Below are 15,078 nucleotides of genomic sequence, written 5' to 3' on the forward strand. Positions count from 1 at the left end.
GGAGGATTGGGCCTAAAGAAATCTGATGAGGTTCAATAAGGATAAGTGCAGGGTCCTGCACTTAGGATGGAAGAATCCAATGCACCGCTACAGACTAGGGACCGAATGGCTAGGCAGCAGTTCTGCGGAAAAGGACCTAGGGGTGACAGTGGACGAGAAGGTGGATATGAGTCAGCAGTGTGCCCTTGTTGCCAAGAAGGCCAATGGCATTTTGGGATGTATAAGTAGGGGCATAGCGAGCAGATCGAGGGACGTGATCGTTCCCCTCTATTCGACATTGGTGAGGCCTCATCTGGAGTACTGTGTCCAGTTTTGGGCCCCACACTACAAGAAGGATGTGGATAAATTGGAGAGGGTCCAGCGAAGGGCAACAAAAATGATTAGGGGACTAGAACACATGACTTATGAGGAGAGGCTGAGGGAGCTGGGATTGTTTAGCCTGCAGAAGAGAAGAATGAGGGGGGATTTGATAGCTGCTTTCAACTACCTGAAAGGGGGTTCCAAAGAGGATGGCTCTAGACTGTTCTCAATGGTAGCAGGTGACAGAACGAGGAGTAATGGTCTCAAGTTGCAGTGGGGGAGGTTTAGATTGGATATTAGGAAAAACTTTTTCACTAAGAGGGTGGTGAAACACTGGAATGCGTTACCTAGGGAGGTGGTAGAATCTCCTTCCTTAGAGGTTTTTAAGGTCAGGCTTGACAAAGCCCTGGCTGGGATGATTTAACTGGGAATTGGTCCTGCTTCGAGCGGGGGGTTGGACTAGATGACCTTCAGGGGTCCCCTCCAACCCTGATATTCTATGATTCTATGACTTAGAACAACGCTTCCTCAGCTCTCGTCCCCTAACGCCCCTACTCTACTTGCGCTATATTGATGACCTCTTCATCATCTGGACCCATGGAAAAGAAGCCCCTGAGGAATTCCACCATGATTTCAACAATTTCCATCCCACCATCAACCTCAGCCTGGACCAGTCCACACAAGAGATCCACTTCCTGGACACTACGGTGCTAATAAGCGATGGTCACATAAACACCACCCTATACAGGAAACCTACTGACTGCTATTCCTACCTACATGCCTCCAGCTTTCACCCAGACCACACCACACGATCCATCGTCTACAGCCAAGCTCTACGATACAACCGCATTTGCTCCAACCCCTCAGACAGAGACAAACACCTACAAGATCTCTATCAAGTATTCTTACAAGTACAATACCCACCTGCTGAAGTGAAGAAACAAACTGACAGAGCCAGAAGAGTACCCAGAAGTCACCTACTACAGGACAGACCCAACAAAGATAATAACAGAACGCCACTAGCCATCACCTTCAGCCCCCAACTAAAACCTCTCCAACGCATCGTCAAGGATCTACAACCTATCCTGAAGGATGACCCATCACTCTCACAAATCTTGGGAGACAGGCCAGTCCTTGCCTACAGACAGCCCCCCAGCCTGAAGCAAATACTCACCAGCAACCACACACCACACAACAGAACCACTAACGCAGGAACCTATCCTTGCAACAAAGCCCGTTGCCAATTGTGTCCACATATCTATTCAGGGGACACCATCATAGGGCCTAATCACATCTGCCACACTATCAGAGGCTTGTTCACCTGCACATCTACCAATGTGATATATGCCATCATGTGCCAGCAATGCCCCTCTGCCATGTACACTGGTCAAACTGGACAGTCTCTATGTAAAAGAATAAATGGACACAAATCAGATGTCAAGAATTATAACATTCATAAAGCAGTTGGAGAACACTTCAATCTCTCTGGTCACTCGATTACAGACCTAAAGGTCGCAATATTACAACAAAAAGACTTCAAAAACAGACTCCAACGAGAGACTGCTGAATTGGAATTAATTGCAAACTGGATACAATTAACTTAGGCTTGAATGGAGACTGGGAGTAGATGGGTCATTACGCAAAGTAAAACTATTTCCCCATGTTTATTCCCCTCCTCCCCCCCACCGCAGACATTCCTGTTAACTGCTGGCAATGGCCCACCTTGATTATCACTACAAAAGGTTTTCTCCCCCCCGCCCCGCTCTCCTGCTGGTAACAGCTCATCCTAAGTGATCACTCTCCTTACAATGTGTATAACAACACCCATTTTTTCATGTTCTGTGTGTATATAGGTTTCAGAGTAGCAGCCGTGTTAGTCTGTATTCGCAAAAAGAAAAGGAGTACTGGTGGCACCTTAGAGACTGAGCTGTAGCTCACGAAAGCTTATGCTCAAATAAATTGGTTAGTCTCTAAGGTGCCACTAGTACTCCTTTTCTTTTTGTGTGTATATAAATCTCCTCACTGTATTTTCCACTGAATACATCCAATGAAGTGAGCTGTAGCTCATGAAAGCTTATGCTCAAATAAATTGGTTAGTCTCTAAGGTGCCACTAGTATTCCTTTTCTTTTTGTGAAAATAAGTGTCCTTTAAGTTGAGGGCAGCATACCAGTCCCCTGGATCCAGAGAAGGGATAATGGGGAGGCCAAGGAGACCTTGCGGAACTTCAGCTTCTTCATAAATCTATTGATGTTTCACAGGTCTAGGATGGGTCTGAGACTACCGTTGGCCTTTGGGATTAGGAAATAGCAAGAGTAGAACCCCCTGCCCCTTAGCTCTGGAGGAAACTCCTCTACTTCTCCCACCTCCAGGAGCATCCACACTTCTTGGGCTAGAAGTTGCTTGTGAGAAAGGTCCCTGAAGAGGGACGGGGAGGGAGGGTGGGAAGGAGGGGAACAACTGAACTGAATCGTGTATTTCAGTCCTATAGTGTGTAGGACACAGCGATCTAAGGTAATGTGGGCCCTTGGCCGATAGAAGTGGGATAACCTGTCCTCAAAAGTTGGGGAAGATGGATCCAGACAGTGTCCTGGTACACCATCCTTAAGCGTGACCTCAAAAGGCCTGCTTAGACCCTGATAATTGTTTGGTGGGGCCAGGCACATAGAATCATAGAATATCAGGGTTGGAAGGGACCTCAGGAGGCCATCTAGTCCAACACCCTGCTCAAAGCAGGACCAATCCCCAACTAAATCATCCCAGCCTGACCTTAAAAAACCCTGGGCAGATGAGAACTGGGGAGGAGGCTTCCTCTTATAGCTTCTATCCCAGCTCTTACTGTAGTGCTGCCTAGACTAAGGTGGGTAGAAACGTGGCAACGGTTGGGGCTAAAAATGCTTCCTAGATGGAACAAGTGTGTGTAGCCCTAGGGATTTTAGGATGGCCCTAGAACCTTTCAGGCTATGTAATTTAAAGTCTGTCTGCTCCGAAAAGAGTGATGAGGCCCTCAAAGGGGAGGTCCTGCACTGTTTGCTGCACCTCTCAGGGAAAGCCTGAGGACTGCTGCCATGAGCTCTTCCTCATAATCACAGCCAAAACCATGGTTCATGCTATGGAGTCCACTGCGTCCAAAGCCACCTGAAGTGATGCTTTTGCCACCGCTCTTTCTTCTTCAACCAACACCAAGAATTCGGCTCTGGATTCCTGTGGCAACAGCTGCCTGAACTTAGACATCGAACCCCAATAATTAAAGTCATAAAGTGTAGACCCTCCTGCCAAAAAGAGCTAACTTTTTGGCATCCTTGGCCTCTGGAGTTGGTCCTTGCTACCTGTGTGCTCCTGTTCGTTCACCGCTGTAACCACTAGTGAACCTGGAGGAGGCTGGGTATATAAGAATTCGAATCCCTTGGAAGAGACAAAGTACTTCTTCTCCATCTTTTTCGCTGTAGGTTGCAGAGATGCTAGATTCTGCCAGAGGGTCCAAAATGGCATCGTTAAGGGGCAAAGCCACTTGCGATGGACCAGATGGTGCCAGGATATCCACCAGGGCATGGGAGGACTCTGAAATATCCTCTGCCTGAATCACCAGGTTCTGAATTACTCTCCTGAGAAGCTTCTGGTATGCTCTGTAGTCATCCTGAGCGGGGGCGATAGATCACAGTTGCCAACTTTCACGCAGTAAATAAGCAGCCTGACTTTCAAAATAAGTCAAAAATTAAGCTAATCTAATTTCAAAATAAGGCCAAAACAAGCCAATTCCTAAGAACCCCAACATTCAGTGTGACCATGTGCATCTGAAGTAGTGGCCAAACAAGCCACTGGTGTGCAGTCTGGGACTGTGGTGGGCCTGCTGTGCACCCCTGACTCTCTCCCTCCCTTGCTGGGAGCCGATCAAAAAAATGAAGCAACAAGCTACAAAAAGCAACAAGCTTCAAGCCAAACAAGCAACAAGCTACAAGCAAAATCTAGTCAACAAGCAACTCACAAGCCAATTAAGCCAAAAACGAGCCCAATTTCTGTGTTTTTTTCGCAAGTTTAGCATGTTTGCTATAGATGTTCCTGCCACTGCCTCATCAGGCTAGGAAGAAAAAGAAGTCTGCACAGGCATGGAGCACTGTTCTTCTCCTTCCGCACCAGAAGGATCTCACAGTGCTGTTACTGAGGGCTCAGTACTGTACTTGATACCAGTAGATGATTCCTGCACCGCAGGATGTGTTGGAGGTGCTGTACATTCCAATACAATGGAGTATGCTCTCCTGGACTGCGATCCTTGGACTAGTGGAAATGCCCTGGGAGTTCAAAAAGGCCATTGCATAGGCAATTTGCCACTGTACTGGTGGCCAGGCCATTGGCAGGATACCCTGGCTCTTGTCAGCTGCTGGGTAGAGCCGGTTGGAGAGATGTCAGCTCCTGCAGGAGGTGTAAGACTCTGCCTTCAAGTCTGACTCAGGAAGTTGCTTCTTGGTGACCAAGGCAGAACGGAACCAACCGGGGCTGGAGAGTGGTACCTGGAATGGTGAGACCAGTGCTGTGCCATCATGGCAGGCTTCCCTTTTGATGGCACTTGGGGCTTCGGTGCCATGGTTGCCCTTGCCTCTGGTGCCAGCAATGACAGTTCCTGAACAGTGGGAGATGGCGGTACTGGGAGTGATAGCAACTCCCTCCCTGTCTCAAACACCTCTGGTGTGGATGGTAGTGCCAGGGCTGTACTCTGGTGGCTCCCTCTTGGTGGAGAGTCCAACAGTGCCAGACTCAACAAATCTGGGGCCAGAGTCAACGGTGCCATGCAGGCAGCTAACTTCTGAGTGGCGTGGCATGGTGTCTCACTCTACCTGGCTCTCTGCAACTGGACCTTGGGGTTGGGGAGTGCCTCCAGTCTGTCTTCTTTTGCTTCTTTCTTGGCACCCTTGATGGAGAGCGGTGCCAAGAGTCCCATGGAGGAGCAGACTTCCTCTGCACCAGAGGTGACTGACAGTTCCGAGAGTCCCAGGACTGAAGAGGAGTCCTTTCTTGGTGCCGGAGAGGCCAAACTATGCTGCCTTTTCATCGGAGAAGCCAGAGCATTTCTCACCAAGGTAGAAGAGCTCAGAGCTGAGTCGATGTAGCCAGGCTCTGAGGGGGGATGGAGTGCTGCCTCCATGAGGAAGAATTTCAGTCTCTTATCCCTGTCTTTCTGGATGCGGGGCCTGAACCCTTTAAAAATTCTACAGTGCTCTTGCATGTGGGACTCCCCCAAACACTTAAGGCAGCTATAATGGGGATCACTGCAAGGCATTGGCTTGTGGCATGGCGCTTACTGCTTAAACCCCGGGGACTGAGGCATGCCCTGATGCTGGGGAGAGGTTAACCTCACTAAGCAAAGTTCTCTAACCGAAATACTAAAAATTAGAACCGAAACTTAACCACTAGTGAATAACTATATACAAGAAATCGAAAAAGTCCACTGAGAGGCGTACTTGCAAAGAACACAAGGACAAGTTGACATTTCAGTGACCATCACAGATGGTAAGAAGGAACTGAGGGGATGGTGGGGCCCTATATACTGGTGCCATGAAGGCGCAACGTCAGGGGGACCCAGAGCCAACCAGACAGATACCACTGAGGGGAAAGCTTTCCAGCGGCAGTGCTTGGGGCGAACACACACCTACGCTGGAATGGACATGAGCAAGCACTCAAAGAAGAACCCCTAAGTTCTTATGTTATGTGAAGGGGTAAATATCACTTCCCCATTCACTTTCTCCATGCCATTCACGATTTTATACATCTCTATCATATCCCCCTTAGCTGAATCATCCCAAACCTTTCAATTTCTCCTCATATGGAAGCTGTTTCATAGCCCTGATAATTTTCGTTGCTCTTCTCTGCACCTTTTCCAATTCTAATATATCTTTTTTGAGATGGGGTGACCAGAACTGCACCCAGTATTCAAGGTGTGGGCATACCGTGGATTTATATAATGGCATTATGATATTTTCTGCTTTATTATTTATCCCTTTCCCAATGGTTCCTAACATTCTATTAGTTTTTTTAACTGTCTCTATACAATGAGCAGGTGTTTTCAGAGAACTACCTATGACGACTCCAAGATCTCTTTCTTGAGTGGTAAAAGCTGATTTAGACCCCATCACTTTGTATATGTAATTGGGATTATATTTTCCAGCGTGCATTATTTTGAATTTCATTTGTCACCCAGTTTGGTGAGATCCCTTTGCAACTCTTCGCAGTCAGCCTTAGGCATAACTATCTTGAGTAATTTTATGTCATCTAAATATTTTTCCACCTCACTGTTTACTCCTTTTTCCAGATCATTTATGAATATGTTGAAAAGCACAGGTTCAAGTACAGATCTTTGGGGAATCCCGCTATTTACCTCTTTCCATTGTGAAAACTGACCATTTATTCCTATTCTTTGTTTTCTTTCTTTTAACCAGTTACTGATCTATGAGTAGACCTTCCCTCTTATCCCAAGGCTGCTCACTTTGTCAAAGGCTTTCTGAAAGTCTAATTATACCTTATTAACTGGATCATCCTTGCCTACATGCTCAAAGAATTCTAGCAGATTGGTGAGACATGATTTCCCTTTACAAAAGCTGTGTTGACTCTTCCCCAACATATTATGTTCATCTCTGTGTCTTATAATTTTGTTTTTAGTTTCAACCTATTTGCCTGGTACTGAAGTGAACTTACTGGCCTGTAATTGCCAACATTGGCTCTGGAACCTTTTTAAAGAACACGTGTTACGTTAGCTACCCTCTAATCATCTGGTACAGAGGCTGATTTAAGCAATAGGTTACATACCATAATTCGTAGTTCTGCAATTTCACATTTGAATTCCTTCAGAATTCTTAGGTGAATACTATCTGGTCCTGGTGACTTATATCAATAATGTATCAATTTTAATTTTAATGCATCATTTTGTTTCAAAACCTCCTCTACTGACACCTCAAATCAGGGACAGCTCCTCAGATCTGTCACCTAAAAAGAATGGCTCACCTGTAGAGATCTCCCTCACATCCTCTGCAGTGAAGACCAATGCTAAGAATTCATTTAGCTTCTCTGCAATGGCTTTGTCTTGAGTGCTCCTTTAGCACCTTGATCATCCAGTGACCCCCCACTGACTGTTTGGCAGGTTTCCTGCTTCTGATTTACTAATTTTTTTGCTGTTCATTTATGTATCCTAAGTTAGTTGATCTTCAAGTTCTTTCTCCACCTGTCTTATCATACTTTTTACACTTGACTGCCAGAGTTCATGATCCTTTCTATTTTCCTCACTAGGATTTGACTTCCAGTTTTTAAAGAATGCCTTTTTGCCTCTAGCCACCTCTTTCACTTGGCTGTTTAGCCATGGTAGAATTCAGGGGAGGGGAGTATACCTTTAGTTTGAGCCTCTGTGATGATGTTTTTTCAATAGTCTCTCCTTGCAATTTGCAGGCTTTACACTCTTCTGACTGTTCCTTTTAATTTCCATTTAACTAGTTTCATTTTTGTGTAGTTCCCCTATTTGAAATTAAACACTACTGTTGTGGTTTTCTTTGGCATATTTCCCCCTACAAGGATGTTAAATCTATATTGTGATTGCTTTTACTGAGCGATTCAGCTATCTTTACCTCTTGGACCAGATCTTGTGCTTCATTTTGGACCAAATCAAGAATTACCTCTCCCCTTCTGGGTTCCAGGGCAAGCTGCTGCAAGAGGCAGTCATTTATGGTGTCTAGAAATTTTATTTCTGCATTCCGTCCTGAGGTGACATATATCCAGTCAATATGAGGATAGCTGAAATCCCCCATTATTATTGCATTTTCTGCCTTTGCAGCATCTCTAATCTCCTTGAGCAGTTCACCATCACCATCCTGGTCAGGTGGTCGGTAGTATATTCCTACTGGTATACTCTTATTATACAAACATGGTATTTCTAGCCATAAAGATTCTATGGGACAGTTTGATTCATTTTTTTACTATATTTGACTCTTGCTTTCTTTCACATATAGTGCCACTCCCGCACCAGCATGACCTACTCTGTCATTTCTCTATATTTTGATCCCTGCTATCACTGTGTCTCACTGATTATCGTCATTCCATCAAGTTTCCATGATGCCTATTATGCCAATAGGACAAATCTGGTTTAGCATCATTTCAGACATAGAGGTTAAAATCTGGTTTAAAGGATGTGCCCAGAGTTAGAGAAGAGACAGTGGGTGGGTGCAGGCTTTTATACTCTTGGTTCTAAAATACTGGAACAGAGCGGAGCACATGCATCTCCAGTGGGTAACTGTTTGCAAAGAATTCCACTGTTGCATGGGAAGCCAAATAATCTCATAATGGGGCACAGATAATGTCAGGAAGAAAACCAACCAATTTCACCCCATACTTGGAAAATAAACTGTTATAGCATACCAGGTTTAAAATGTCATTGATAATTGAAAACATGTTTTCACAAAATTATACATTTGAACAGGCCATTATCAGATAATGGGTTAGCCTTCAAAATAAGGATCCAGACAAAAAAATAAGAGAACTTTAAAGAAGTTAACCTTTTCTTCCTGCAAATTATATTCTTTATCTCTAGGCAAATGCTGATTTTACAACAATATCTATATCTTGCTCTCCTGTGCTTAGGATGGAGATAAAATTGAAATGGCCATTTTCTGCTGTAACTGTACTGAATCTTACTGTTCCAAAGCGTATATTGGGAAAGTCCTTAAGATGTCAGGCCATAGGGCGGATGCTTTATGGAAATTTAATAATCTTTGTGAACTGAAGAATGCAGAGTGGTCAACTGTACAAATACTATATGCCTTATCCAGAGATGAATTGGTGGTGGTTATGAGCATTTCTGCTTGGTTCCCTGGAGACTGGTGTAGTAGGAAGAGAGCCTGAGACCTAAGCCCTTGAAGCAGAGGCCTGGTATGAGGCAGGACCCGCTGACAAAATCTGGCAAGAACAGGACTGATATTGCAAAAATACACATTCCGAAGAATTGCTAGTCACAGAGTACTCACACAAACACATCTCGATATCAAGTAGTACCAGAACATTCCGATATCGAGGATGGAACAAAAACATTCCCCAAGGATAACAGGAACACACTGACCCCTCCTAAAAGATAAGGTCAGGATGACAGTACGTAACAGAAATGTTTTGATCAAACCAACATATACAAGGTGATGGATGATAACTAGCCAAGTTAGGGGGCAGTAACTATGTCAGAGGGACAGTACTAACTTGTTTGTATCAGGGTATAAAGATGTATCTCTGAGGGAGTATTTTTGTTTGGCCTAGGGAGGAACAGAAAGTCCCACCATTTACTGAGCTGGTGCACTGTTACGGACATACATGTATTAGTGGTCCAGTAGTGTCTGTAGGATACTAGTACTGTGCTTTGTCGACAATAAACCTGGCTGGATGCCTTTGTTCCTTAATGGATTTTGTGGTCATTGGCCAGTTTGCTTGAGGTCTGCAGAGTCAGCTGTTTGCACAGGGCTGGGTCGTCACACAGAGGGAACACACACACACAGCCAAACATCTATTACCACCTGACTACACTGATGACCCCGACCATTAATCTGGTAGGTAAGCAAGGTGTCCTTTGTATAAATCACAACCTAACATGACAGATAGCCACAAGCTAGGAAACTCCCTTAACCCCTCACTGTTAAGCCCCAGAGAGTTTAATAAGGTATGCACATGCCGGGTTGCTAGCAAATCTCTCTTGGCTCAGGTCTCCCTACCTTCCCAGGTTGCTCTTCACCTTCCTTCCCCTGCCTCTCCTCACTTCTGCTTTCTCTCTCTTTGTTTTAAAAGTTATAGTTTTTACAAAAACCTCCAAAAAATAAAGCAATTAAAATCCGAACAAAACAACAAACAGGAAACAAGGTAAAAACTTTAAATAAATACAGTAAATTAATTATTTTACCCCTTCATTATATTAACCCTTAACATCTATCAACAACTAACCACAACTGGAAGCCATGAAGCAACAGAGAAGTTATTCTGTGACAGTGACTAGATCTAGTGGCTAGCACTTGGCTATATTATTCCTGGAGAACCAATATCAGACTGGGGTGAGCAGTGCAGGGGGGCAAAACAAAGAGGTGGCAAAAGATAGAGGTGATCCTGTTGGCTGGGAAAATGTTTATAAAGATGGTTAATGCACAGGTACAGTGAAAACAGTGTTTATACCTCTACCCAATCAAAGATTTGTTCATCGTTCGCCTTGTCCTCAATAATGAGTTTTTCTAGCTGTTTGTTCAGTTCGTCAGCAGAGAGTTCTTCCTCTGAAAGTGCTTCTGAGGAACTGGAACAGTCAGACACTGTGAAGTCCAACTTCTGCAACATTAGAAGTTATGAGAAACGATTAAATATGCTTTTCTACACTGAATCATACTAAGGAAAAAGAACAAACAACACTTTATTCTGTTTTATCATTGTAATGACGTATGTCCTACCTTTCATTTCAAAGAATCAGAGCAATTTACAAACAACACACTGACGTACAATCTATACTGAGGGATCACTTCATCCAGCAAGGAAATGCAGCCACCTTTGAAGAAAAAAGTGGCACAGTGCAACGCTCCACTACACTTTAACCCATGAAATGAAAACATATACCTTGTCTAATTGAAACTACAGGGAGCCAGAATGCAAATACCAGATCTGGAATTTGGTCATGAAGTAGGGCTGTCAAGTGATTAAAAAAATTAACAGCGATTAATCGCACTGTTAAACAATAATAGAATACTATTTATTTAAATATTTTGGATGTTTTCTACATTTTCAAATATATTGATTTCAATTACAACACAGAACACAAAGTGTAAGTGCTCACTTTGTATTTATTTTTGATTACAAATATTTGCACTGTAAAAACCAAAAGAAATAGTATTTTTCAATTCATCTGATACACGTACTGTAGTGCAATCCCTTTATCATGAAAGTTGAACTTACAAATGTAGAATTATGTACAAAAAATAACTGCTTTCAAAAATAAAACAATGCAAAACTTCAGAGCCTACAAGTCCACTCAGTCCTACTTCTTGTTCAGCCAACTGCTCAGACAAACAAGTTTGTTTACATTTGCAGGAGATAATGTTGCCCACTTCTTGTTTATGTCACCTGAAAGTGAGAACAGGCATTTGCACGGCACTGTTGTAGCCGGTGTTGCAAGATATTTACGTGCCAGATGCAGTAAAGATTCATATGTCCCTTCATACTTCGACCACCATTCCATGTGACGGGTTCTGCTCGATAATGATCCAAAGCAGTGCGGACTGATCCATGTTCATTTTCATTATCTGAGGCAGGTGCCACCAGCAGAAGGTTGATTTTCTTTTTTGGTGGTTCGGGTTCTGTAGTTTCTCTGTCGGAGTATTGCTCTTTTAAGACTTCTGAAAGCATGCATCACACCTTGTCCCTCTCAGATTTTGGAAGGCACTTCAGGTTTTTAAACCTTGGGTCAAGTGCTGTAGCTATCTTTAGAAATCTCACATTGGTACCTTCTTTGCGTTTTGTCAAATCTTAAAACGATCATCATCTGAGACTGAAGTATATGGCAGAATGCGGGTAAAACAGAACAGGAGACATACAATTCTCCCCTCAATGAGTTAGGTCACAAATTTAATTAATGCATAATTTTTGTAACGAGCATCGTAAGCGTAGAAGCATGTCCTCTGGAATGGTGTCTGAAGCATGAAGGGGCATATGAATGTTTAGCATATCCGACAGTAAATATCTTGCAATGCCGGCTACAAAAGTGCCATGTGACCCCCTGTTCTCATTGTCAGGTGACACTGTAAATAAGAAGCAGGCAGCATTATCGCCCGTAAATGTAAACAAACTTGTTTGTCTTAGAGTACATCTACAGTACGAAATTATTTCAAAATTATTCTATTCGAATTTTCAGAAGTGATTTTATACATTCAGTCTTCTGTGTCCCCACTAAAGCGCGTGAATTCGGCGGAGAGCGTCCACAGTACTAAGGCTAGCATCGAATGTCAGAGCGGTGCACTGTGGGTAGCTATCCCACAGTTCCCGCAGTCCCCGCCGCCCATTGGAATGCTGGGTTAAGCTCCCAGAGCATGATGGGGCAAAAACATTCTTGTGGGTGTTTCTGGGTGTGTGTCGTCAGTCGCACCTCCCTTCGTGAAAGCTACGGCAAACAATCGTTTTGCGCCTTTTTGGCATGCAGACGCCATACTGCTTTCAGCAGACGGTGCACCGCTGCTCTCCTGCTACTATGAATCCACTATTCATTTCCTCTCATCTTCCTATGTAATCTCTACTATCTACTCTCTCTTCCTCTGCCAACTCTGCTCAGCCATCATGAACCAAGCAGCACAGCTTCCGCTGCCAACTCTGCTCTCCTGCTATTGCCGTGCTTCCGAGCTTCTCCATGTTGTCTGTCCTGGGCTCCGGCCTTCATGAAAGCTACAGAAGACAACCATTTCCCGCCTTTTTTGGGCTATCGTGAACCGAACAGCACCTCTTCCGCTGCAACTCTGCTCTTCGATGTTTTGCGCCCTTTTTCCAGGATTACCTGTGCAGGTGCCATAGCCATGGAGCCTGCTCAGATCTCTGCTGCAGTTCTGACCATTGTAAATACCTTGCGCATTATCCAGCAGTATGTGCAGTACCTGCAAAACCAGGTGAGGAAGCGATGACAGTGCGATTACGATAGTGATGAGGACATGGACACAGACGTTCCTAGAAGCATGGCATGTGGCGATTGGGAGATCATGGTGGTGTTGGGCCAGGTTCATGCCATGGAATGCCGATTCTGGGCCTGGGAAACAAGTACAGATTGGTGGGACCGCACAGTGTTGCAGGTATGCGATGATTCCCAGTGGCTGAGAAACTTTCATATGGGTAGGGCCACTTTCATAGAACTTAGTGACTTGCTTTCCCCTGCCCTGAAGCACAAAGACACCAAAATGAAAGTAGCCCTCACAGTTGAGAAGCGAGTGGCCATAGCCCTGTGGAAGCTTGCAAAGCCCGAGACAGTCGGGAATCAGTTTGGAGTGGGGGCTGATGTGCTGCGAGTAGCCAACGCAATCATTGACCAGCTGCTATCAAGGGTAGTGACTCTGGGAAATGTGTAGACTATTGTGGATGGCTTTAATGCGCTGGGGTTCCCTAACTGCAGCAGGGCCATCGACGGAACGCATATCCCTATCTTGGCCCCGGAACACCAGGGCGTTCAGTACATAAACCACAAGGGGTACTTTTCCATGGTTCTGCAAGTACTGGTGGATCACAAGGGACATTTCACTGACATCAGCGTGGGATGGCCAGGAAAGGTGCATGACGCTTGCATCTTCAGGAACTCTGGTCTGTTTGAACAGCTGCAGGAAGGAACTTACTTCCCAGACCAGAAAATTACTGTTGGGGATGTTGAAATCCCTATAGTTATCCTCAGGGACCCAGCCTACCTCTTAATGCCATGGCTTATGAAGCGGTACACAGGCACCCTGGACAGTAGTAAGGAGCAGTTCAACTATAGGCTGAGCAAGTGCAGAGTGGTGGTAGAATGTGCTTTTGGACGTTTGAAAGTGCGCTGGCGCAGTTTACTGACTTGGTTAGATCTCAGCACAACCAATATTCCAATTGTAATTGCTGCTTGTTGTGTGCTCCACAATATATGTGAGAGTAAGGGGGAGGCATTTTTGGCAGGGTGGGAGGTTGAGGTAACTCGCCTGGCGGCCAGTTTTGCACAGCCGGACAACAGGGCGATTAGAAGAGAGCAGCAGGGTGTGCTGCACATCAGAGAAGCTTTGAAAGCCAGTTTCATGACTGGCCAGGGTACGGTGTGACAGTAGTGTTTGCTTCTCTTAAAGTTACCTGCCCCCTATATATATGAAAGGAAATAAAGTCACAATTGTTTAAAAAACGTTCTTTATTATTTGTTGCAAAAAACACTGAGAGAAATCAGAAGCTAGATGGGGAAAGGGGGTATTGAGTTAGGGGTGTGGAGGAGGAGGGAAGGACAAGTTCAGAAACCAAATCAAAATTTAGGATATGCCAGCTTTCTGCTGCTTGTGCAATCCTCTGGGGTTGACTGTGTGGGTCCCCGTAGCCTCCTCCCTCTCCCCGCCACGTTCTTGGGCGTCTGGGTGAGGAGGCTATGGAACCTGGGGAGGGTGGTTATACAGGGGCTGCAGCGGCAGTCTGTGGTCTTGCTGCCTTTCCTGCATAGATCCACCATACAGAGGAGCATGTCAGTTTGCTCCCCCATGAGCTTGACTATTGCATCCTGCCTGCTCTCATTGCACATGTCCCTCCTCTCTTCATATTCATGTAACGCTTTACGCGTCTCCGCAATTGTTTGCCTTCACGCATTGAGTTGGGCCCTATCAGTGAGAGACGACTGCATGAGCTCGGCAAACATATCGTTCCGAGTTTGTTTTTTCTGCCTTCTAATCTGGACCAGCCTCTGGGATGGAGTAGATAGAGGCCGCGTTGAAACATTTGCACCTGCTGTGGAAGGAGAAAAAGGGAGGGTAGTATTTTAAAAGACACATTTTAGACAACAAAGGGGACACGCTTTCTCAGTGAAACAGGCAATTCATAGTACACAGCACATGTTCTTTTTGTACAAGGTCACATTTTGCCTCTTATACTGAAGTGTCTGCCACTTTGGTGTGAGTAAGCCATCACATGCGGCCAGGCAACAGAATTCAGCTTGCAGGCAGCCATGGTACACCCTAGGGGCACGCGGGGTTCTGCTTCTTCCATATTCATTTCAATGCTTTCAAACTGCCGGGACCCCTTTCCCATAGCAAGCTATG

General features: G+C 44.9%; 1 protein-coding gene across 10 annotated transcripts in view; it reads right to left on the reverse strand.

Moving 5' to 3' along the window:
- The window catches only part of EIF4G3 (eukaryotic translation initiation factor 4 gamma 3), a 440,166-nt gene that overhangs the window by 16,060 nt on the left and 409,028 nt on the right, over nucleotides 1-15,078 (reverse strand). For all 10 annotated transcript variants that reach the window (XM_084651415.1, XM_084651414.1, XM_084651413.1 and 7 more), the window contains one exon: nucleotides 10,478-10,624. In XM_084651415.1, the coding sequence (XP_084507541.1) occupies nucleotides 10,478-10,624 (147 nt within the window). The remainder of the gene's footprint in view (nucleotides 1-10,477; nucleotides 10,625-15,078) is intronic.

This window comes from Lepidochelys olivacea (assembly GCF_965140295.1).
Source record: "Lepidochelys olivacea isolate rLepOli2 genome assembly, chromosome: 18".
Lineage (NCBI taxonomy): Eukaryota > Metazoa > Chordata > Testudines > Cheloniidae > Lepidochelys > Lepidochelys olivacea.